This window comes from Durio zibethinus, chromosome 21, assembly GCF_047325235.1.
Source record: "Durio zibethinus cultivar Kanyao isolate XHJ-2024 chromosome 21, ASM4732523v1, whole genome shotgun sequence".
Taxonomy (NCBI): Eukaryota; Viridiplantae; Streptophyta; class Magnoliopsida; order Malvales; family Malvaceae; genus Durio; species Durio zibethinus.
This window is the reverse complement of record NC_143182.1, coordinates 11246829-11269888: the sequence shown is the minus strand read 5'-3', so window position 1 is coordinate 11269888 and position 23060 is coordinate 11246829. Positions and strand designations below refer to the sequence as shown.

Sequence of the window (23060 nt, the reverse complement as noted above, 5' to 3'; positions counted from 1 at the left end):
TTTCTACTATTATAATATGTTTTCATTAAAAAAAAATCTATGCCCTAATATATATTTATTATTTTTTGACCCAATATATAAAAATTTTATTACAGAAATGATAAGAATTTGCCAGTTACACTATACTATGTTCCATGTTGATGTATCGAATTAGAATTAAATTAAGCAATGAAGATTGAATACATTATACTTTAACTAAAGACAATTAAACCTTAAACGAGAACAGAGCACCTAGTGAAAGGCATCATGGAGGCAGCTATTTAACGCGAAAGAGCTTTAAATAAATCAACACACGCATTTAATTGCCGCAATTGGAGATAGCATTTATATTTATCTTTGACCTTGGCAGGCTAAGGGTAAGGCTAGCATATTCTCGAAGCAACCCATTAATGTGCTTTTCTCTTTGGTGAAATGTAGGCCACTACACGCGTTTCAATAAACGGCAAAATCAAATGGTCCACGCGGTTCTAACCTCTTCCTCATTTAATTTTTAATCATGTTGAAGATTTTGACTTAATCCTCCTTAATCCTTGCTTAATTTACCTTGTTATTTTTTCTTTATCAATTGGATTAATGTAAAAAAAAAAAAATCTCTACAATTGGATTAATATAAAATAAAATTAAATATAAAATCCAAATGAAATAAAAGCATGCTAGAGAAAGACGCAAGTAAATAGGATAGAAGCAGCCGTATCATATCATAAATTTAACATCCCCTCAATCCCAATGCCGCGCATGTATCGGTTATGTCCCAGGTTTCTTGGCTTCCTCTGAAAATTTAGGTACTTCATCAGTTTCTTTCTTCCCGGCAACGACGAGGACAAAGGAAACGATTCTCTGGCGCTGGAAGCATAAGATCTGCAGAACTTCGTCCCCCTAATTTCCCATTCTACCCCTTCCCTCCCCCACCACCTTCTCCTCCTTCCTCCAAAGCTCACATCAATAAATGACGTTTTTTTTGAATCCTTAGACGTGTCCCTAACGTGTCGAATCTTTACGTCCTTCGTCACGCCTTCCAAGCCAAGCAAGTCCTTCCCTTTCCCTTCCTGCCTCCCCCAACCATTTTATTTCCTTCCATTTAATACAATTTAGAAAAAAAAAAATTCTTTACTGTTTTTTTTTTTTGCCTTTGTATCTGATTCTTTTCATATCTCCGGCTCTGACTTTTTTTTGAAGTTAGTTTCGATGTGCGTTTCGCTTCATCTTCTCCCTTTTCTCCGCCGTTGATTTCCTTTTCTTCTTTTTCTCTTTCTATTTCGTTACGTTTTTTTTTTCCTCTGTTTTTTTTATGAAGTTGAAGAATGATTGTTTCCTTCCTTTTCTCTCCCTTTTGTCTCTTCCATTTTCATGGAATTCCTTTCATCAAGGTATATTTTCCTCTCTCTGTCAATACTTTTAAATAATAATGTTGCTTATGTTGGATATTAATGAGAATTCATTTTTTTTCTCATATGCTAATTGTTAAGCAGTGACTTGCTGTAATTTGAAATTAAAACAGAGCTTAGAAAATAATTTCGATGGGGAAACACGATGATGGACGCTCTGTTTTTCCTTTAACAAGTCTCCAGATCGGGTAATTTATTAACTTTTTTAGTTTTATTATTTCTTTTGAGAAATTTTAGTTTTATTATTTGTATGCATTTTCTAAGTTGAATTTCATGAAGTTAAAATTTTTGGCTTCAGTTACCAGTTTATATTTATCCATTAATATTATGAATAAGATTCTTCATACATTTTCATTTTCTGATTACCGTTTCTTGTGAGATTAAATGATTATTTTTATATGGTAATTTTGTATGTTTCTAAGGACTTTCTTTATAGGATTATTATATCAGAATCAGATGAGTTAATCAATGGATTTCTACTACTGGCCCTTGAGATAATCAATGGAAATGTACTCTTAAGGACTTGCTTTATGGGAAAATATCAGAATATGAGAGTTATTGTCAGGGTTTTCTGCCTTTCTTATCTCTTATGAAATTTTGTTGTATAATGTCTGATTGCAGAGATTTGCAGTCTTATCTTTCTGATCTTAGCCTTTTCCTGGCCCTTGAAAGTAAAAAATTCTACATTTTGGTGGACAACCGGCCATGGCTCTGGGATTTGGGTTCACGGTCTGCTCTCTTGTGGCAATTGATGATTACCAAGGTTGTTGAATACACCTTTTTATTTTTTGATATATATATATGTGTGTGTGTGTGTGTGTGTGTGTGTGAATGTATTTTATGGTAAGAAGATTATAGTTGAAATTGAGTCATTCTTTATCTATTAACAGTCCAGGTTATCTCCTTTTGCTAATACCAAAGGTCGTAGGGATAAAAAGGAGGGAAAGGAAGCTTCTTCCAAATCAAATGCTAAAGATTCCAAGAAGTTTGAGAGATGGTTCTCTTTGATTGATGCTGCAACCTTGTCCAAAAAAAGGGTTTTGCTACCTGTTAAGAAATTGAGAACCTCTTTGCTTCTTAGCAGCGAGTTGCATAGGACATTGTATGGGTTTATTGTATTTGAAGTCACATGGTCCAATGTTCGAGGTCTTAACTACTTGAATGAGCTTCAGGTATTTGCTCTTCTATATGCTCTAACTTCTTGTTTCTAGTTCACCATCAAGTCTTTGTATTCATCTCTTTTCTTCTTATTTGCAGACCGATACCTCTCTAGCCATAGAGGCTAAATTCATGCGAAGATGGGAGTTTGACAGCATTGATCAAGCAGTAAGCTGTATATCTTTATGGTTCTCCGGAACTTTCTCAGAGCAGCTTCGTTTGAAAGAGTACCTGGATTCAACAATCGGTATGTTTTTGCCTTCATATTTGAAGATACTAGGAGAGAAGTTATCTTTATGATTCTTGACTTTTACAGAATAACCTTTACTTAGCATTTATATCTTTCTGGACACAAGAAACTGTTGCAATTTTAGAAATTGCAAACTGGAGATGCATGTTTGCCAGAGCCCTATAGTGTTGTTAATAGTAAAGTATATTTGATTAATTTACAAGTCTCGCCAGGTTTAGTACAATTGATGGAGGACTAAATCAACCTTTAAAAGTCTATAAGTGAATGATTCCTATTCAAATTTATAATAGAGAAAACCAGTTGAATGTTATTTTGATAATTTTTACCAAGGGATTTGGTTAACCAAAGTCATGTCAGACTTTATGGTTTCAGTAATATTCGCTCATAATTTCTCTACTTTGCTCTACTACACTCTCTATTCCCTGACAAGGGAAAGGAGAGTTGTTTACTTTCATCCATTCTTATCAGCTTCCCTCTCATTTACTCTACTCTCTGTTCCATTTGAACTAAAAAAAACATTGTTAACAATGGAGAATTCTAGTTGTTGTAAGTTATAGGAGGGATGGACCTAGCATTTCCTTTGTTGTCAACAACCTAGAGTAACCTCGTTAGAACCTCTGTACAGAAGATTATAATCTTTCACTTTTAAGTAATTTTCAGAAGGATAGCTCAGTTATATTGTTCAAAGAGTGGTGAGAAGCCAGACCATGTCCTACCTCAAGCAATGTTACTCTCTTTGGCCTTTCACTATCATTATCTGTGGGGTTTAGCTTCTGTTTTCTTAAAAAATTTTTCTAAGGTTAGCCATTGTTTGAATCCTTTATTAAGGTATTACGCTGTATCAACAACTGTCTATAACCCTGTCTACAAATTCTTTAGAAAAGTCTACGATGAGTTGGCATTTGCATACCCTAAATTGTGACCAATGGAATATGAATTTTCCATGTAGTTGCCTTTTCCTAAAAGTTGGCCTTTGGTATTTGATGGTCTAGGTTTGCCATAGCTTTATACTTGCACAAAAGCGTTATTGAGCCTGCAGTGTCTGAAACTTAACAGGCACTTAAAAATGAGTCTAGTTTGCCTATGTTGGTAGTAACTAGTTTGCCTATGAGAGCATGCTAGAAAGGAACGTGGACACCTGAAAGGAGTCATCCTTGTGTACATGTGTTTCCAATCTTGTACTGTTTTTTTGAAAGCTGATGTAGTCAAACCTGCAAATCCTCGTATCTTTTAAATGTGCTTAAATAGAAATGTCCAGTTATTTTGGCTTAGGCTAATATGATCTTTTAGGAATGACCTTAAACATGTCAGTTCTCTACAGTATTGCTGAAAAAAGGGCTTTGATATTATGACCTGTATGTTTGCTTTTCGTTTGAATATGTACACGTATGGTTGATTATTAATATTTTCTATGCTATTCCTGCATTTGTCTAATATACTTAGACGGTGCTAACTCTATGCCTTATAAATCAGTATTATAAATGTTATTTGCTTCTTGGTTGCATTGAGGTTTTGTGCCCTTAAGTCTCTGACATGCTGAAAACAGCTCATTTAACATTGATCTGATCACCTGCAGCAGATTCCATTATGCCCCTTGCATGACGTAGTAAAAGGGTGAAGCTACCATTATGTCTGTCCACTGTGATAGGTACAAAATTTTGCTTGGAAAATGGTTAAATAATTACTGGATGCTTTCAATTGGTTGTCTGCATATCAATCGATGTATTCACCATAATTTATATTTCATTGGTGGACACTTCCCTTTTTCTCTTTCTTTGATAGCATAGCTTTTCACTTATAAGAAATTTGAAATATGAACTTTGACTTGGTGCATATTGAGTTTGCTGTTTACACATGATATCCGTTCGAAGCCTGAAGCTACATCATGTCACTATTTCTTTTTTCTCAATGAAATAAATTTGCAGTGCAGAAACAGTATTAATCTGGATTATTTTTAGGTGAGGTCTTCTATGATGCTGAAGAAGATTTTCCAAGGCTAATCGGTTTTGATGATGATAATGATGATGAAAATATCTGTGATGATAGTTTCAGCATTGAGGATAATATCTCCCATGATCATTGTGGCGATTTCAGGGTGTTTCCTGCAACTGTAGACTGTGAAACTTTTGAGCCACACACTCCTCCTCCTTCTGGGCCTTATAAGAGAAGGAAAGTAACTAAGGCTATTAGTACTGGAGTTGAAGTTGATGTCTATTGTGAGGAAACCCAAAGGCAAGCTGAAAACTCATTAGACAACTCTAATGAAAATGCAGTTGAAGCTACAGAGTACAGGGATGTTCTTATTTTGTTTAGATTTGATGATAGAGATCTCCCATTTAAATTACAGCAAATAATAACACCTGATCTGAGGTTACTTCGTTTACTAGAGGCTGGTCTTCCATCTTGGGTCATCTTCCTTCAATCATATCCTGGCTTTTGCCATATCTATCGCCCATGGATGTGCCCTCTGGCCAGAGCTCTATATGTTTTGATATCAATCATTACCGTTCTAATAGGATTTTATGATTTGTACAAAAATGTTCCTGTTCTTAAGGCAACCGCTTCACGTTTATGTGGGCCACTTTTTGATTGGATAGAAACCTGGGATATGGCATCGAGGATCAAGTACTTGGGAACTATGCTATTTCTACATAACTTTCAGAAGGCTGTGAAGTGGTTTTTGACGTTTACTCGTGCTGTTCGGTCATTTTTCTCTTTTCTTCATGTACCACTGGCAGAACCATTTATGGAAATTTTGGGCTTCCTGTTACCAATTTGGAATACGTTCAGTGAAGTATTAGAAAGCTTCTTTTCAGTCATATGGATTGTGATCAGTTCTTTCTACAATCTAGTGGAGGATCTCATAGAGGTTGTACTGATGCCTATATGGTTTATTCGTTTAGTTCTATGGAATATCGGTAGGTCATCAGATGATTGAAATTCCAATCTATCTCCTTATTTGAGGGCATTGATTCAATACATTAATTATCTTCATTTTTCTTATTTCATGCTACTGCAGCAATTTTCGTCCTGTATCCTATATTTTGGATTCTTTGGGAAATGCTATATGCCCCAATACGCCTGGTCCTTGCATTAGCCAGTTTTGTGGCTTTTGTGTGTGGCTTCATTTCTAATTTGGTTGGGGATATATGGCAGACTTTAAGTAGCATAATTCGGCTCGCTTCGGCTTCTGAAGCAACAGTGAGCACTTACGAAGTTTCCATATGGCGTTCACTTTGGAATGACCTTTTTTCCCAGGTTAGAAGGGATTACCGTAACCTGATAAATATGTCTTTCTTTATGTTTATTTTATTTTTTTTCTTTGATCTTTTCAGGTTTTTCGTGCTGTCAGAAGTATATTAAATGGTTTTGTTGCCTTCTTCACAGCCTGCAACAGACATCGCCTAAGGTGTCTCTTTTTAACTTATCCCTTTCTTTTTTTTGTCATAGTTATTTTTGGTTGTATGAACCTGTCTTATAGATTTAAATAGAGAGCTAGGCATGCTCTTGCATACGCATTAAGCATGCAAGCATCTACCCAATTTCCTCCAACATAGCCCACTTCTGAAATGATTTTTTTTCTACTAAAATTTAGCGGTAGTAATTATGTAAGTTTCATGGAAGTTAGGTACCATTCTTTTTATCCATCCTGTTTAGCTTAGGATATATGGTTGCTTCTACCTTTGTATTGGGAAAAGATTTATTTTAAGTGAGAAGGATGAAGTTGAATTACCCCCTGAAATGAGTGGAAAAAAGTCGCAATTGATTTTATTAGTATAGAGCTGAATTAGATTATGGCTTTTCTAATAATGAAGGAAACCAGTTTTAATTCCCTTGGAGCCGAAAGATCTGCTACTAATATCATACTCAAATAATTTTGGTTTTATGATCCATCATTATGATAGCTTCCCTTTATTTCACAAGTGAAGATAAATGACCTACTTTAACTCTTTATGATTAGAGTATTAGTTCTTCATTGCATACACATTTTTAACTGCTTTATCAGTGGACATTGGGTTCATGAGAATAACTTTGCACTTTTTCCCTGCATAATCAGTTATCACCGTAAAAAATTGCTTTGTAATTTTCCCATAAGAAAATATTTTTAGCAAATCTACCATCTACCATTCAATGAAAATTAGCTACATGTACTATAGCTAACTTTACATAAGAAGCCTCCAGCTTGCATATTTTTTGCTTTGGATGTAATTAAAATGACTTTTAAGCTTTTTGGGCTCTTGGCAAGAAAAATTGATTTGTTGGGTTTTAAATCTTTTGATTTGTTAGGTCAGATAGCTTTTAGTTTTTTGTATGAATTTCATGTATTTTTTATGTCTTTTATTTTTAAATATTTACAACAAAAATATTATCAAGTATACATATTAGTTCGATAAATTTATATTTAAAATAGATTGAAAATTTTGGATCTTTTGATGAAAGAAAAAAAAGATGAATTGGAAAGCAAAAAAGAATTATAAGAATGAATTTTAAAATAGATATTGTCTTTGCAAATTTTTATAATTTATAATAATTATTTTTAAAACTTATTAAATACAAATGTTTATTGATTTATACTTTTAAAAGTAAAATATTTTGGAACCTCCCAAAGTGAAGCTCTACTAATTAACTTTTGAAGTTGCGGATAATATGGTCATTTATTAAGATTGATATATTATTCTTCTATGTTTATTGCTATATTCTTGTGATGGTATACCAATATGTTATTATTACTTATGCGAGTTGTTTGGGATACTTTTCTTCTACTTGTATTTACAAACTTCAACTTCCTTAGAATAATAACCAAATAAATCCTTGAATTTTACTCAAAAATAAAAATAAATCTTTGATATTTTATTGCATGAAATTAAGCTTGTGAACATTGAATATTTTATAGCGTTAATGTTTTAATTACTATAAAATAAAAGTTTATAGCCTTAATTTCATGCAATAAAAATTGAAAATTTATACGCATTTTTGAATTAAGTTTGGGTATTATGCGAATTCCTTTAAGTACCCCACTAGCTAGGGCAATGATAGAATGATAACACCCAGGCTTTTTGTATATTCTGCAAAAGGATCCACTTTTGACGCTTGAATGTCAGATTCTATAAGTTTAAACTTTTTCTTCACGAAACTCAAGTGTTTGTTTTACTTACACGATCATTTTGGTGCAATGCTGTACAGCATTTATAATCATGTACAGGATTTTATTCAAAGACCATTTGGTGGAGTCCCAAGATCACAAACCTCAGATCCTAGACCTAGTAAATCAGCGCGTGGAAATCGATATCCTGTAAGCCCTCATATGATTGATCTTTGTTTAATCCATAGCTCTCATCTCCACATTGATATCGCATCATATGGTAGACATGAAATTTTTAGTTGCTACAGCTGCACACAAGAAATTCATTAATTCATTGTGTGCTATAGATGCAATCAACTATCCGGTATATGCAACTCCTTGAGCTGATTTTGTTTGTTATGGTTTTGCAGTCGGAAGTAAGGAGGAGAGTCCACGATAAATCGAGCCCTTCCACATTGTCATTTTGAGTTTAAAAAATGCAAGAAGGTATCATTGATCTGGAGAGAGGTAATATTCCGATGCAAAAATCTTTTTAACTAGCATAATCGAAAGCTAACTGTAAAGGGAAGGGAAGGAATGCGCAGTCGGATACTGAATTACTATTTATAGGATCCAAGTGAAAACATGAAAAGAAAAATACCACGTGTAAAGGTTAGAGATAAATTCATTCTTTTATTCCCTTGTGACTGGGAAGCTGCCTATTCTCTCTCTATGCTTAATAACTTTAGCTTCTTTTTCTTTTTTGCTCTGTTCTCCATTGCATCTGTATCTAAAGAGTCGGCTTCTGGTGTGTAAATATTGTGTACAGTTTATTTGTATATTTATCCAAATAAAAATAGTTGGAAAGTTTTGAATTTAAACATATTTTGAGTGTTGATAAATGTTCCTTTTTTGTAGATTCAATGATTTTGTTCTTGCTATTTGTTGAAGTCTTCAGTAATGTTTCATTTCTTCAGCTATATTTTAGGTTTTGTGGCTGCTGCCCCGTTACATGCTATCATGAGGGGATGCAATTTATCTAATGATTTTAGAGGCGTTTGGTTCGCAAATTTTTAAATTAAAAAAAAAAAGATTTTGGAAAAGGGTAATATTAAGATGGAAAAAGTGACATTGTTAACTTAGAAAATAAAAGATTTTTATATTTGATTTAGAATAATATAAGATTAATTAATAAAATTTTTTATTATATTATCTTTGATGATACGTGAATAATATGGCAATCATAACATGATATATTTATTAAAATTAAAGAATTTTTAAAAAATTGTTTTAAATATTTTTAACAAAGATAATTTTTAAAAGTACGGTTTCTTTTTTAACATTTACTATGATGAATATTTTAAAAAAATAATTTTTGTTAAAATTTTAAAAATTTGAAAATATAGTTTTAATATTAAATATAATTTTTATCTTAAAAATAATTTTTGTTAAAATTTTGAAAATATAATTTTAGCATTTATTAAATTTTTATCATAAAAATGTGAATTTTTTAATGTCTATTACGTTTTTTATTTTAAAAACGTTTTTATCTTTTAACATTCATTATGTTTTTTATCTGACAAATATAATTTTTGTTAAAATTTAAGAATTTAAAAAATATAGTTTCGATATCTAATCTTTATTAAAATTTTAATTTCAAAAATATATTTTCAACATTTATTATGTTTTTTTATTTTAAAAAAGTGATCTTTTTTCAACATTCTTGAATTTCAAAAATATAGTTTAAACAATCACTATGTTTTTTATTTTAAAAATACAGTACCTACTAAAATTATAAATAATAAAAATCACATGTGCTTTATAATTTTAAGAGACTATAAATGAAAATATAATCTTAAAATGTAATTGATGATAAATGAAATAAAACTTTTACAATTTTTAAAGACTAGAAATGAAAATATAGTTTGAAAATATAATTAAGGTTAGTGAGACAAAATTTTTACTTCCCTTTCAGAATTAAAAAGACAAGGAAATGAGAGTTTTTTTTTATTTTATTTTCTCTTTCCTTTTCTGGCACTACTATGAATTTTAGAAAATTTTAAAAATTACATCTTGTGAATCAAACAAAAAAATAAATTTACGAAAATAAAATTTTAACCAAAAATCTTATTTTCTCTCAACCCAAATGTGCTCTTAGAAATAATTGTCTCTGACGAGAGCAATGCCGCAAATGAGATTTTTTAATTTTATACAATAATTTTAAAGAGAACAATATTATTATAAATAATTATAATAATAGCAATAATAATGTAAAGATAATATTTTTAAAATATTAACTTTAAAAATTAAAAAATATTTTTATTCAATTAATCATTTTATTAATTTTTAAATAATTTAATAAACTTAATTCATGCAAAAAATAGAAATTATATATAATTTAAAAATTTTAAATTACTATATTTGAACCAAATTCACAAAGCCTAATAAAAATTCATATTGTCTTATCCTCTGCCAATTTTTCTTTTTCTCCTGTCAGTTTTTGGCAATTTAATCCTAAAGTCATCAATTTCTCATAATACATCTTTTTTATGATCTTTGATATTTAAATTCAACGAAAATGTTTTAATTTGTAGATTTATTTTTTTAAAATTGCTTTCTTCTTTTTCTATGTTTGATTGTGTTGTTATTTTAAATTGTAGATTTATCTTTTAAAATTTAAAAATTACGTGGACTCAATCACGTATTTATAGACATTATATGTATATTTAAATATAAATTAATTCAAGCATGATCCTTCACCAAATCATGGAGGGTAGTAGCACACATATGCTGCATATATATAATTTATTTAATATATTAACTGAAAATTTTAACTCTACAAGTAGGATTAAATTTTTATATATTTTTTAACCATTAATTTCAATATATATATATATATATATATCCAGATGAAAAATCTACTTACACTACTACAAGTTTTAATTTTTTTTAACTTTAAATCAAAACGATTAAAATTAAAAATATTATTTTAATTTTAATTAATTATCAATTTAATTTTAATCTAAAGATAAAAAATGTAAAATTTACACTAGTGTAAATTAATCCTTATATATATATATATATATATATGAAGATAAAATAAAAATCTGACAATTTGAAGTTTATTAATAACAATTTACTTATACCTTAATATAGAGATCAAAGTAAATAAAAGTTAGTCAATATTTAATTTAATAAGAAAAATATCAATTAAAGAAAATTTATTTTTAGAAGGACTTCAATAATAATAAGAAAAGAAATAAACTTAGTTAATATTTTAATTAATAAAAAATTATTAATTAAGAACAAAATAGTTACTTTAATAAATACCATGTAATAATCCAATTACTAGTATCTTAAACAAAAGTCTTCAACTTGGTCTATCATGTCCATGATTGTTAAGTACTTTTACACATTAAGAAAACCTGTGTAGAATGTAAATAAATTCATTGCAGGCCCCTTCATGGAATAGGATAATATTGATGGATGTCGAATTATCTTCACATGATTCCAGTATTTAAAATGTAGAGTTGATTGCTGAATTGATGATGCATGTGTCATGGGCCCGGGAGCTTAAGCATCCTTCCTAGTGCTTCACTTGCATCATCTTGAGTAAGTCCTGTCACGCGACCTTCTTAGTCTAGGACTCATGTACGGTCTGTGATATATGCTGATGGTACAACTAACAAAATCATATCAAAACAATTCCCCTCCCCTTAGAGAAACGGGAAGTTGGGACATATAATATATACATACATACATAGAGATAAAGTCCCATAGAGGTCCACTTCAATCCCCACATACATGGATGTATACATAAATACATTGATACCTCTGCTGTCCTCTAATCTAAAGCGGCCCCAGCGTTTTTGCTTTGTTTTCCTTAATGCCAGACATCACTCTGCCTCATTGAAGTAGTTCCTTACCATCTTCTGTCGCTTCCTTTGATTTAGACTATAAATTTCACTTGAGCTGGCGCATGTCTAAAATGCCATATATATATATATATATATATACACACACACGCATATATAAAACTTGGTCAGTTTCACATTGAAGGAAAAAACAGATGGTACTTTATATCATAGGATTAAGGTAAGTTCTTACCTCATCTAATGCTGTCATTGCCATGCATTGCTCTTCTTCCTCCAGTGGAAGTTTCAAAGCTTTTGTCAGCTTCTGGTAGGTAGCCTGCATGCTTCTCTTTGCCTGCCCCACATCATTGGCAACATCTAAAAGAAAAGTCTCAAGCTTCCCAATTTGAAGGAGCATGTCCTTAACATGAGAAGCCACTTCATGGATTGGCTCAATATAATTGCTAGAGGGAGTTAAGGTCGCAAATTCTTCTACATGGATGCCGGATATATCATCTAGACATTTCTCAATGTTTTTATGAATGGTTGGCACTTGTAGATTGCAGTTATCTTGGACAGTTGACTCCACTCGTGCAACTTTTGATTTACACTGAATAAATTCCATCACGTACTGGGCAAAAGGTCCATATTCAATTGACAGATAAGCCAAAGCATCAAAAGTAACATTTGCAGCCTGTAGCATGGTATCATGATCAGGTGGCTCCATTGACTCCAAATGTGTCAGAAGGTCGTTCTGAAGCTTCTTTCCAATCTGCTTCAAGATTGAAGTTGTTGCATATTCCTGCACAGCAGTGATCGATCTTTTGAGGCTTGAAGTCCCCAAAGGAACACCCAACAGTTGAGTATCATTTGTGAGAGCATTTTTTGATAATTCATCAGCTTCGGCATTTGCGGGAGCACGAGGTATTATACTTGAACTTCCACTATCAGAGATATTCACATATTCAGAAATTAATATTGGATCAAACGAAGGGTATATACCTGTTTAAAAAATAAGGCTAAAAGTTATAACATGAGCTTTGGAGGAAACAAACATCTTATGTCTAGAACAATACTTACAGCAAAAGAAATGACTAGGAGGAGGATCTGCTAAGATCCGAGGAGGAGGGAAAGCAAGCCGACCCATCCAACCATGGACATCTAAATCCAAAATTTCAAGAACTTTACCTGTAACCGAAACAGAAAACGTTTACCTGATTTTGACAACAGAGACAGCGAACACGATAACTAACGAAGAGCGAAACAGCTGCAATGAATACATCATAAAGCAATGACTAGAAGAAATAAGATACTCCCAGTAATTCCTACCAGCATTTGGTGAATTCCCAGCAGCAGATATCTGGTTCCAGAACTCTACTTGACGGAAATGAATATCAGACTGAGACATTAGACGGGAAACACGGTGTCCTTTCCCCATCACAAGATTGCTCGTCTCCGCTTCAGTAACAATTATGTTTCTGTTAGAGAAATTGGGGATGGGGCATTCATCCTCGTGAGTCATAATACTTGGTGGCTCACCATGCTGTGGGCTAAATATTGATGGTCGTTTATCTTTCTCCATAGACATTGGCACTGTAATGAAATTCGGAGAATTTTGAGGACTGTCAAACTGCAAGAAACCACAAGCTCCATGCCCCTGTGTTAGAGTAGTAGTAACTCTTTAGCAGACTCCAGTCAAAACATTTGCATCAACAATCATTTAGAAATGAAAAGATAAGATACATATTTCAGCAACACTCTTCATATGCTGATCAATCCCAAGGGCCAGGAAAATAAGAAAGAACAACAAATGTAAAGGGATTGTACACTTCTACATCTCCTTTTCAATCTTTGCTCTCTACATGTGAATGCAAAGATTCAAAACCTTTCGATGCCAAAATAAAACTCTGATACCCAGAATCATTTTAAAAGTAAGGAGTTATTTCCATTCTATACATGTAACTTTTCATGCATGCATCAGCCTTTCTGCATAAGCCTTTTGCATGAGTGGGAAAGACAAACTACGTAATATCTGAATGTGATGCAAAAAAAAAAACCAAGAACTATAAAATTTCAAAATCTTACACCAACAAACATAATATAATACAATTTGGAAAACACAAGCAAAAGTCTTCACTGTCAGATGAAGGATGTGAATGTTCATAGATAGTTTCATGTCGCCAAAATTTTTTCTCAAAATTTCTTTCCAAGCACAAATGTAATGCAAAAGTCTATTTTCAATCTTCAGAGAAGGCCTAGAAAAGCCGTGGAGTGAGTCAGAGAAAGAATCCTTAGACACAAAGTCAAGGCAAATTGACATCTAGATCGAGCGCACTAAATTTGTAGCTCAATCTTTTTAACATATTACCTAAAAGTATGTAACCAATCAGTCTCATTCAAATAGAAAAAAAATTAACTAAAAATGGTCAGGCCTGTGCTTCTACGCATGTATGGGTATGCGTGGCAATTATATGAATCACATATCATAGAGATTCTGAAATTAGTATCTGATTTCTGAAATTCGAATGAAGGAATCCAAAGATCCAACATTTCATCCCAACCATAGATATGTGACAGGACAATTCAGTGGCTCCCTGATGACAGATCTTCTTTCAAGATGCTTCAAATGACAGTTGGTCAGAGAAACAGGGCCATCAAGGTTGAAACAGAACCAAACCCAATTGACATTAAAATGTTTTTGATCCAAACTGATAAATGACTGCACGTGATGAGCTTGATAGAAAAGAGCCGCAACATTATGGCAAAACATAGCAGGAAGTCGAAAGCTTACCATAGAAGGGGTAAATACAAGAAGGAAGATGGTGATGTCAGTTATTAATCTATTAGCTAGTAATGCTTTGCAACTTTTTATTTTTTATAATTTTGTAAGATAGTTCCACAATAATTGTATTTAACTAATTTATGGCTGTAATTGATTTTCAAAAATGAAAAAATAATTTTTCTTTTGAATATCTCTCTATCATTTTCTTTGGGTCCTCAATTCTTCTCTATTCTCTCCTTAGTCTTTTCAATTCTCTTTTGTTCTCTTCTTAATCTCTAAAACTCTAATCAGGTCACAATTAAGTCATGACAAATTGGTATCAGACCCCGTTGCGATCTCATTTCAACACTGGAAAAAAGTAGAAAACAACTCTCCATGGCTGAAGGTAACACAGACCTCTATGTCAAAACTATGGGAAGTTTAAAAAAAGGAGTTGGAAATCACTAAAATTCACAACAATTTCACCAAGATGCTGGAATACTTACTGCAGAAAGGGAAATCTCCAACCTAGCTAGATCTAGGAGTAAAGGAGGATGTTGTTAGTTCTCATTTGGCTCATTGGTGCAAACCAAAAGAAAGGTAAGAATCCTATTTAGATAACTATTATTGATGAACATAATAAGTTTAGTTATGGGCTTGATGATCCAGGGTTACAACCAAAACTTCAACAGGACAGTAACCTTAATAATATACATAATAGCGTAATGGTAGACAAACATATTGAAGCTTCATCTGGAACTAACAACCCCTAGGCTTAAATGCTTTTACTCCTCGGCCAAAAATCGAACTTCCATTCTTTGAAGGCGAGAATCGTAGATGATGGTTAAGAAAATGTCAGAAATATTTTATCATTTTTGGAGTGTCAGATCATCAGAAAATGGAGATAGCTGCTATGTATTTAGCTGGTAGAGCAAAAATCTGGTTTGATGGTACTCGATGCAAAAACCAAGATTTACATGGCATGAATTTTCTAATGATCTCTGTCAAAGATTTTGTGACAAGACTTGTTTAAATGTGATTGGAGAATTCAACAAGCTGACTTAAAAGAGCACAGTGAAAGGATATCAAGAGAAATTTGAAAAGCTCAAGCCATTCATGCTTCAGAATAACCACCATTTGGATGAGTTATATTTTGTATCCAGTTTTATAAGTGACCTAAATGAAGATCTTAGTTAAGACTAGTGAGCCTTGGACTTTGGTAGCAACCTATAAGCAAGTTAAGTTACACTAGCTAGCCTTGAAAGTTGATTGCAAAACAAACAGACCACCTACTAAGTCCAGTTCTAATAATAAAAACTATAGTACTTTTAAGAACCCTTATAACCCGTGCTCCCAACCACAAATAGTAACCTCCAATACAATATCAGCTACACAAAAGCAAACTCTCCTAGAACAATAAAGATTGCAAAACCTGTGCTTTAAATGTGATGAAAAATTCTTTACTAGCCACATTTGCAAGAACAAACAATTGAATTCCATCATGGTAGAGGAATTTTCAGAAGAAAAGAAAGATGATGAAGAAGTAGTTGATAATAGTCAGGATATCCACAATGAAGGATAGCAAATGGATGTAATTTGGAAATCTCTATTAATGCTCTAATAGCTAGCACTGGGTACAACACGCTTAGGATAAAAGGGAATGTGAGAGGGAAACCTTTGAATATACTTATAGACAACGAAAGTACTCATAATTTTGTGACTCCCATATTGGCTAAGGATGGGAAAGAGTTGACGGATATTGATCTTTTGGCTATAACTGTGGCTAATGGTGAGAGGTTGAATAGTACAGCCAAATGTAAATAGCTTGAATGGATAATGCAGGGGCATAAATTTACTTATAATCTAAGAGTTTTGGCATTAAGAGGTTGTGACATGGTGATTGGAGTTGATTGGATGAGAAAATATAGTCCTCTTATATTTGATTTCAATGACATGTCAGTGAGTTTAAAAAAAAAAAACAAGAAGTTACATTAAAAAATGGTCCCAATAAAGCTAGCCTAAAGCTTATTTTTGGAGATAAATCACAGAAGCTAGCCTGCAAAGATCCTGAGATGTTGGGGGAAATGTTCATGATCAGTGGGGAATGTGATCATGTGGAAACACCAGTTGTGCTTAAGCTAATAATAGCTTCCTATGAGAACATATTTAGGGATGCTATAGGATTACTACCAGAGAAAGTGCAATATCATAGCATACCCTTGAAACCAAGCTCTCAACCTGTTAACCTAAGACCTTACAGATTCAACCATTATATTGAAAGAAAAATAACAGAAATTTTGTCTTTCTCTATCATACAAACCAGCAAAAGCCCTTTTGCTTCTTCATGTTTGTTATTTAAGAAGGATGTCACTTGAAGAATGTGTATTGACTACAAACAATTAAATGCAACGATAATGAAAAATAAATTCCTTATACCTATAGTTGAAGACCTTCTGGATAAGCTGAAAGGAGACCATTACTTCTCAAAAATAGAACTTAAATCAGGATACTGATAGATAAGGGTGAAAAAAGATGACATTCATAAGATAGCCTTCAAAACTCATCTGAGAGATTATCAATTTAAGGTAATATCATTTGGACTTACCAATCTACCTGTAACCTTTCAGTTTCTCATGAATGATATATTTGCTCCTTATTTGAGAAAAATTAAGCTGGTATATTTTGATGATATTCTTGTCTATAGTTCTAATTTGAGAGAACATACAAAACATTTAAACATTATATTTGTAATATTGAAAAAGAACACACTATATGCAAAAAAAAGTAAGTTTTTTTTTTGTCAAAGATAGGTTGAATATTTAGGGCATACCATATCAACTGAAGGAGTATCTACAGATCCTGCTAAGATAGCAGTAATGCAAAACTGGCCACAACCTAAGAGCCTTAAGTTTTTTAAGGGATTTTTTGGATTGATTGGATATTATAGGAAGTTTATAAAAGGCTATAAGGAGATCAATAAGCCACTGACAAATATGCTTAGAAAGAATGTGTTCAAATAGACATCTGCAGTAATATCAGTTTTCAATCAACTCAAGAAGGCCATGTGTTCTGCCCATGTCCTAGCATTGCTTGATTTCAAAAAACCTTTTATGTTAGAAATTGATGCTAGCAACAATGGGATTGGAGCTATTTTATCCCATGATGGAAAGTCAATAGTTTACTTAAGCAAGGCTCTAGGTACTAGACATAAAGACCTTTCTATTTATGAAAAAAAGTATCTTGCCATAGTAATGTCAGTAAAAAAATGGAGACATTACTTGGAAGGAAAACCATTCATTATCAAGATAGATCATGAAGCCGTAAAATATTTGCTTGAGTAAAAGTTGACCACTACCATTAAAAAAAAAAGACTAACCAAATTACTTGGGTTGAATTACTCTATAAGGTACAGAAAAGGCAAGATGAATATAACAGCAAATGCCCTATCCAGGCAACATAAAGAGGAAACATAAAGCTATAGCTTACAATCCACTGCATTTATACCATAATGGGTGAAGGAGATCAAGTATAGCTATAATGGTGATGCAATGGCACAAGAGCAAATTAAGGCTTTTATCATCCATCCTCCTGATAATTCTCACTATTCATTTAGTAATGGAGTTTTAATATTTAAAGAGAAAGTGTATGTAGGTAATAGTGGGCAGTTAAGGGAGAAAATTTTACGAGCCTTGCATGATTCACCTCAAGGGGGCATTCAGGATTCAAGGCACCTACCACAGATTTAAAATTGAATTTTTATTGGCCTGGGATGAAAAAATAAGTCTGTGAGTATATCTAACAGTGTGATACCTGTCAAAAGAACAAAGATGAGCATGTTCCTTATGTTGGTCTTTTGCAGCCAATTCCTATACCATAGCAAGCCTGGGATGTAATCAGCATGGATTTTGTTGTAGGGTTGCTCTTATCTAAAAAATTTAGCTATATTATAGTGATAGTGGATAAATTCACTAAGTATAGTCCCTTTCTTTCTTTGTCTCATCCTTTTACAACTATAAAATTAGCTAAAATATGTCTCAACCAAGTTCATAAACTACATGGGACTCTAAGAATTGCTATTTCTAATAGGGATCTAGCCTTCACTAGTTTATTTTGACAAGAGTTGATGAAATTATTGGAAATCACAGTTCATCTGAGTATAGCTTATCATTTAGAATTTGATAGGCAAATCGAGAGGGTTAATCACTGTTTGAAGTAGTATTTGCAATGTATGTATTTTTTCAAACCTAAAAGTTGGGTTTAATGGCTACCGTTAGCCAAATTGTGGTATGATACAAGCTATCACACTTTTTTGAGAATGTCTCTATTTCAGGCTTTGTATGATATAAACTACCAGCTTTAGCATGGGATGCCAGTTGTCATAACATATAGATTCAAAAATCTATAGTTAGATTTATCAAATGAATAGAGTCACCGCCAATATTTTTTACTATGTGTGATTGGTAACCTAAGGAATCTATCATTTTAAGGAACTCCTAAGCTTGACTAAGGGTCCTTAAAAAATAAGTTTAGGTCTACTAACCAGAACAGGGTTCGGGAGTCGATTGCATATGAGAAATGTTATAGCACCCCCACATGCTCATCCGAAAGATAGTACCATATTATTTCGAATTTATCTTAAGGTATTGAGTCTAATGGTTTCAAATTTTAAGTTAAATGTTGAAAACAATTTTTAAGATTCTCCATCAATTTGGTAGAACTCTTTAAAAAATATTTTCTCACCTCAAGAGTACTCAAGAATTTCATTCATTTATTTATTTAAAGAGGCTCCGTCGTTGGAAAAAGGTTTAATTATTATTAGTCGAAAATATATCTAATTATTTCACCATTTAGGCCAAATTAGAAATATTTTTTCTTTTTGAATTTTTAAAAATTTTCACCATTTAGGCCTATTTAAAAATTCTTTTTATTTTTTCTTTGGAAAAAAAATAATATGACAATCACTTTTATTGAAAATTTTCATCTAAATTATTACACAATTTGAGCTAAATTTAGAGAAAATTTCTCACATAGAGATTTTTTAAAAATTTACCATTTAAAATTTTTAAGAATCTCATCCTTAAATAATTATCAAATATTTTCAATCCAAATTTTTATTTAGAAAAAAAATACAATTACTTGTATTGAAATTTTATCTAAATCATTTGACCATTTGGGCTAAATTTAGAGAAAATTTTTCACCTAGAGATTTTTTAAAAATTTATCATTTGAAATTTTTAAGAATCTCATCCTTAGGTAATTTGTATTTCATTCCAAAATTTTTTATATTTTTATGCTTTTTATGTTTTTTAATTTTTTTTGTTTGAAAATAAATATTAATTATTGTTATTAAAATTTTATCTAAAATATTATACCATTTGAGACAAATTTAGACAAAATTTCTTACCTAAGAATTTTATAGAAATTTACTATTTAAAATTTCTATAAATTCCATCATTGGATAATTAATATTTATTCTCAAATTTTTATTTTATTTTTATTTTTTATTAAATTAAATCATGTAAAAAATACTCATAAAATAAATAAACATAAAAATTAAAAAAATAAATAAAAATACCAAAAAAAAAAAAAGAAACGGCTCGGCTTGCGGCTGGGATTGACTCGGCTTAAGATAAAAACCACGGCTCAAAAAGCGGCTCGATTGGCAATCGACTCGGCTCAACAGCAGGATCCGTGGAGCAGGTTGAAGTGGGTCAGCGCAACGAGTCGAGTCGCCCGAATGGATACGTGCGGATCCTGGGGTTTACTAACGTCAAAACGACATTGTTTTATAGCACTATAAAAGGCAAATTTCAACCTTTTTCAGTAGATGCGTCTTTCTTCTTCTCTCTCTTCTCTTTTTTTTTTCTATTTCTTTTCTCTAAATAGAACCCAGATTTCAGTTAAAGTTCTGTCGAAATATGGAAAACGTGCTGAAAACTTCAAAATTGGCCCAAAAATTTCTCGAAAAACTTGAATGTCACCGAAAAATTTCACCGGATTCTAAAAAATTTCTAAAAATTTTTCAAAAAAAAAACTCCAAAAATCCAAAAAATTTCCCCAAATTCCTAAAAATGTTTCTAACCCCTCAGAACCTTTTTTTTTTACCACTGTTTGCTCTCTATTTCACCTCTTTATTCTTTCTGTGTTTGTTCTGTGATTACTGGGTTTATTTATAGGAACAATCAAAATAATTTTTGATTAATTTCGATTCCTCTGTTTACACTTATCCTTTTAGAAATTGAACCCAACTACAACTCTACCAATGTCATTCACGGTAAAATTTGCACAAAATTCAACCTGTTATCTCCTAAAAAAAACTAATGATAAGTCCAAAAATAAAATAAATAAAATAAAAAAATAGAAGATAAAACCAAAAAATATAAAATAAATAAATAAATGGAAGGGAAAAAATGAATGGCCAATTGGGCCAAATAATCTGGGCCCTGTTGAGCTAGGCTCAATTAATTTGGGCTTAGGCCCAGACCTTGTTAAACTAGGCCCAATGGGCTCAGGCTCGAACTAATTAGGGTGTCTACACCAATAGTTAAGCAAAAATGACGAATGTGGAGAAATTACTGAAAGATAGAGAACAAGTCAATAGATTGATGGTTGATCAATTGAATAAAGCTTAATAGAGGATGAAATTGTATGCTGACAGGAAAAGAAGTGAAAAAGAGTTTCAAGTGGAAACAAACCTCTTTGGTGCTTCGAAAGAGTTTAAAACTTTCATCCAGATATTATGGTCTTTATCCTATATCAGCCAAAATTGATTCAGTTCTTACAAATTATAGTAACCTCATACTTCTAAGATTCATCCAGTGTTTCATGTAAGTTTGTTAAAAAAAAAAGTTAAGAAATAAGGTAGTGCCTAGCCTAGCTCCATCAGAAACTAATGAAAATGGACAACCGCTTGTATATCCTTTTACTGTGATTGATAAACAAATGGTTAAGAGGCACAATAGGCTATCACCCAACTCCTGGAGGTATGGTCAAATTTAGGGCTTGATAACACAACTTGGAAAGACTATATAGTATTAAAGTCACAGTTTTCAGATCTTTGGGGACAAAGATGTGGTGAAAGGGAGGTATTTGGATGAGCTTGATGTAAAAGAGCAATAATGGCATGAATAAGACTATGGCAAAAAATTGCATAAATCACTAAGAAATGAGCTGAAAGCTTATAACAGAAGGAGTGAATACGAGAAGGAAGATGGTGATATCAGTTAATAATATACTGGGGTCAGTTATTAATTTATTGGCTAGTCATACTCTGCAACTTTGTATTTTTTACAATTTTGCACTGTAATTCTACAATAGCTGTATTTAAATAATTTATGGCTGTAATTGAATTTAAAAAATGAAAAGATATATTTTTTTCCTTTGAATCCCTATTTATTCTCTTCTTAGTCTCCTCAGTTCTTCTCTATTCTCTCTTTTAAGTCTTTTCAATTCTCCTATGTTCTTTTTTTAATCTCTAAAATCTTAACCAAATCACAACTGAGTTAAACACTGCAAGTTGCCAAAGCAACTTTTTGTCCGAACTATGATCTTACGTAAAAGATGAAAGCTTTAACAAAATTATTATACCCCTGCCCTTCAAAAAAGGAAAGGAGACCCACATACCATTCTAATGCGGCAAGTATAATACTTAGTATCGTTCCCATTTTGGTCTCTCTGGATGTTGATGGTGCAGGCTCCGGCGCCGCAGGTGCACATAGGTGCCTTGACATTATCGCACCATTGGAAAAATTTTCCGCCCCGGGTTGCCTGGACATTATCACAATTGCAATTACGAGTATAGTACCTTCTGCCTGGGTTGCGAGTGCTTCGAGAAACACTAATGGTGCAAGTGACACCGCAATGGCAACGCAGGACGGGCAGATGGAGGATGTCCTGTGAAGGAGTCGAGGGCTGAGATGAGGCTTTTGTTGGGGTGCTGGAAAGGCAATCCTCTGCCCAGTGACCTTGTTTACCGCACCTAAAGCATGTGTCTTTTTTCTTTCTTTCAGAAAGACTTTGGGTGCAGTGAGCACGGCTCTTGCTCTCACCTTGCCTGCCATGGTAAGGAGATGCTCTTAACGTTGGTGGAGGTGTGGCTACTGTTACTACTGGGCTTGGACACTCTTCGATAAATCTCTCACATTCACCTGCCATTGTCATTTTGGTTCTTCTTCAATGAAACGCACTCTCTCTATATGAAAGGTACACTTAGATTTACATATGTAAAAGAAAAACGCGTTGGAAAGCTTTGGCATCCTTTTATAAAGGCAAACAAAAATGCTTAAAGCTTAGGCTGCTTAGCTGAGAAGTAGTCAACAGGTTGCTTAGGACAGTTGGCTTAGTCACCCCAACTCTCCTTATTTATACTGTTCTTGTCTTTTCTCTCTCTTTCTTTTATATATATATAAATATATATATATAATTTTTTATTCTTTTTAATAAATCAAGATATATCTCTGATAAAAAAATTGCATCACTTACAATTATATCTTTGGGAATGCTCCAAATAACTATAGCATTTATTATCCATCAACAAACAAATGTTTGAAAGCTTTGGATTTACCCATGTTTTGAAAGTTGATAAATTTTC

The 23060-nt window shown here is 32.4% G+C and overlaps 2 protein-coding genes across 5 annotated transcripts; one reads left to right on the top strand and one right to left on the bottom strand.

The window, feature by feature from the left end:
- The first annotated feature begins 731 nt into the window (after positions 1 to 731).
- On the top strand, positions 732 to 8736 carry LOC111305600 (G1/S-specific cyclin-E protein). 4 transcript variants are annotated; one of them, XM_022903279.2, is made up of 10 exons: positions 732 to 1187; positions 1470 to 1573; positions 2007 to 2148; positions 2276 to 2557; positions 2643 to 2790; positions 4752 to 5711; positions 5813 to 6051; positions 6129 to 6202; positions 7978 to 8086; positions 8287 to 8736. In XM_022903279.2, exons 2-10 carry the CDS (start codon positions 1518 to 1520, stop codon positions 8341 to 8343), a joined length of 2067 nt encoding a protein of 688 aa, XP_022759014.2. In that variant the 5' UTR covers positions 732 to 1187; positions 1470 to 1517; the 3' UTR covers positions 8344 to 8736. The 4 variants fall into 4 exon arrangements, with proteins under 4 accessions (XP_022759014.2, XP_022759013.2, XP_022759012.2 ...); XM_022903278.2 differs by having other exon boundaries at positions 732 to 1367; positions 1499 to 1573; XM_022903277.2 differs by having other exon boundaries at positions 732 to 1367.
- A 2369-nt stretch (positions 8737 to 11105) lies between these two features.
- LOC111305599 (uncharacterized) lies at positions 11106 to 22713 on the bottom strand. The gene is made up of 5 exons (XM_089751064.1): positions 22094 to 22713; positions 13039 to 13366; positions 12790 to 12897; positions 11963 to 12711; positions 11106 to 11838 (listed from the first exon to the last, which is right to left on the bottom strand). Exons 1-5 carry the CDS (start codon positions 22628 to 22630, stop codon positions 11752 to 11754), a joined length of 1809 nt encoding a protein of 602 aa, XP_089607190.1. The 5' UTR covers positions 22631 to 22713; the 3' UTR covers positions 11106 to 11751.
- Between the last annotated feature and the right edge of the window lie 347 nt (positions 22714 to 23060).

Coding starts and splice junctions, on each gene's coding strand:
- LOC111305600 (XM_022903279.2), top strand. CDS start 1,518: ATGGGGAAACACGATGATGGACGCTCTGTTTTTCCTTTAACAAGTCTC. Junction 2,791..4,751: donor GTACCTGGATTCAACAATCG/GTATGTTTTTGC, acceptor GATTATTTTTAG/GTGAGGTCTTCTATGATGCT. Junction 6,203..7,977: donor TGCAACAGACATCGCCTAAG/GTGTCTCTTTTT, acceptor AATGCTGTACAG/CATTTATAATCATGTACAGG.
- LOC111305599 (XM_089751064.1), bottom strand. CDS start 22,630: ATGACAATGGCAGGTGAATGTGAGAGATTTATCGAAGAGTGTCCAAGC. Junction 12,898..13,038: donor TGGGAATTCACCAAATGCTG/GTAGGAATTACT, acceptor TTTCGGTTACAG/GTAAAGTTCTTGAAATTTTG. Junction 12,712..12,789: donor TCCTAGTCATTTCTTTTGCT/GTAAGTATTGTT, acceptor TTTTTTAAACAG/GTATATACCCTTCGTTTGAT.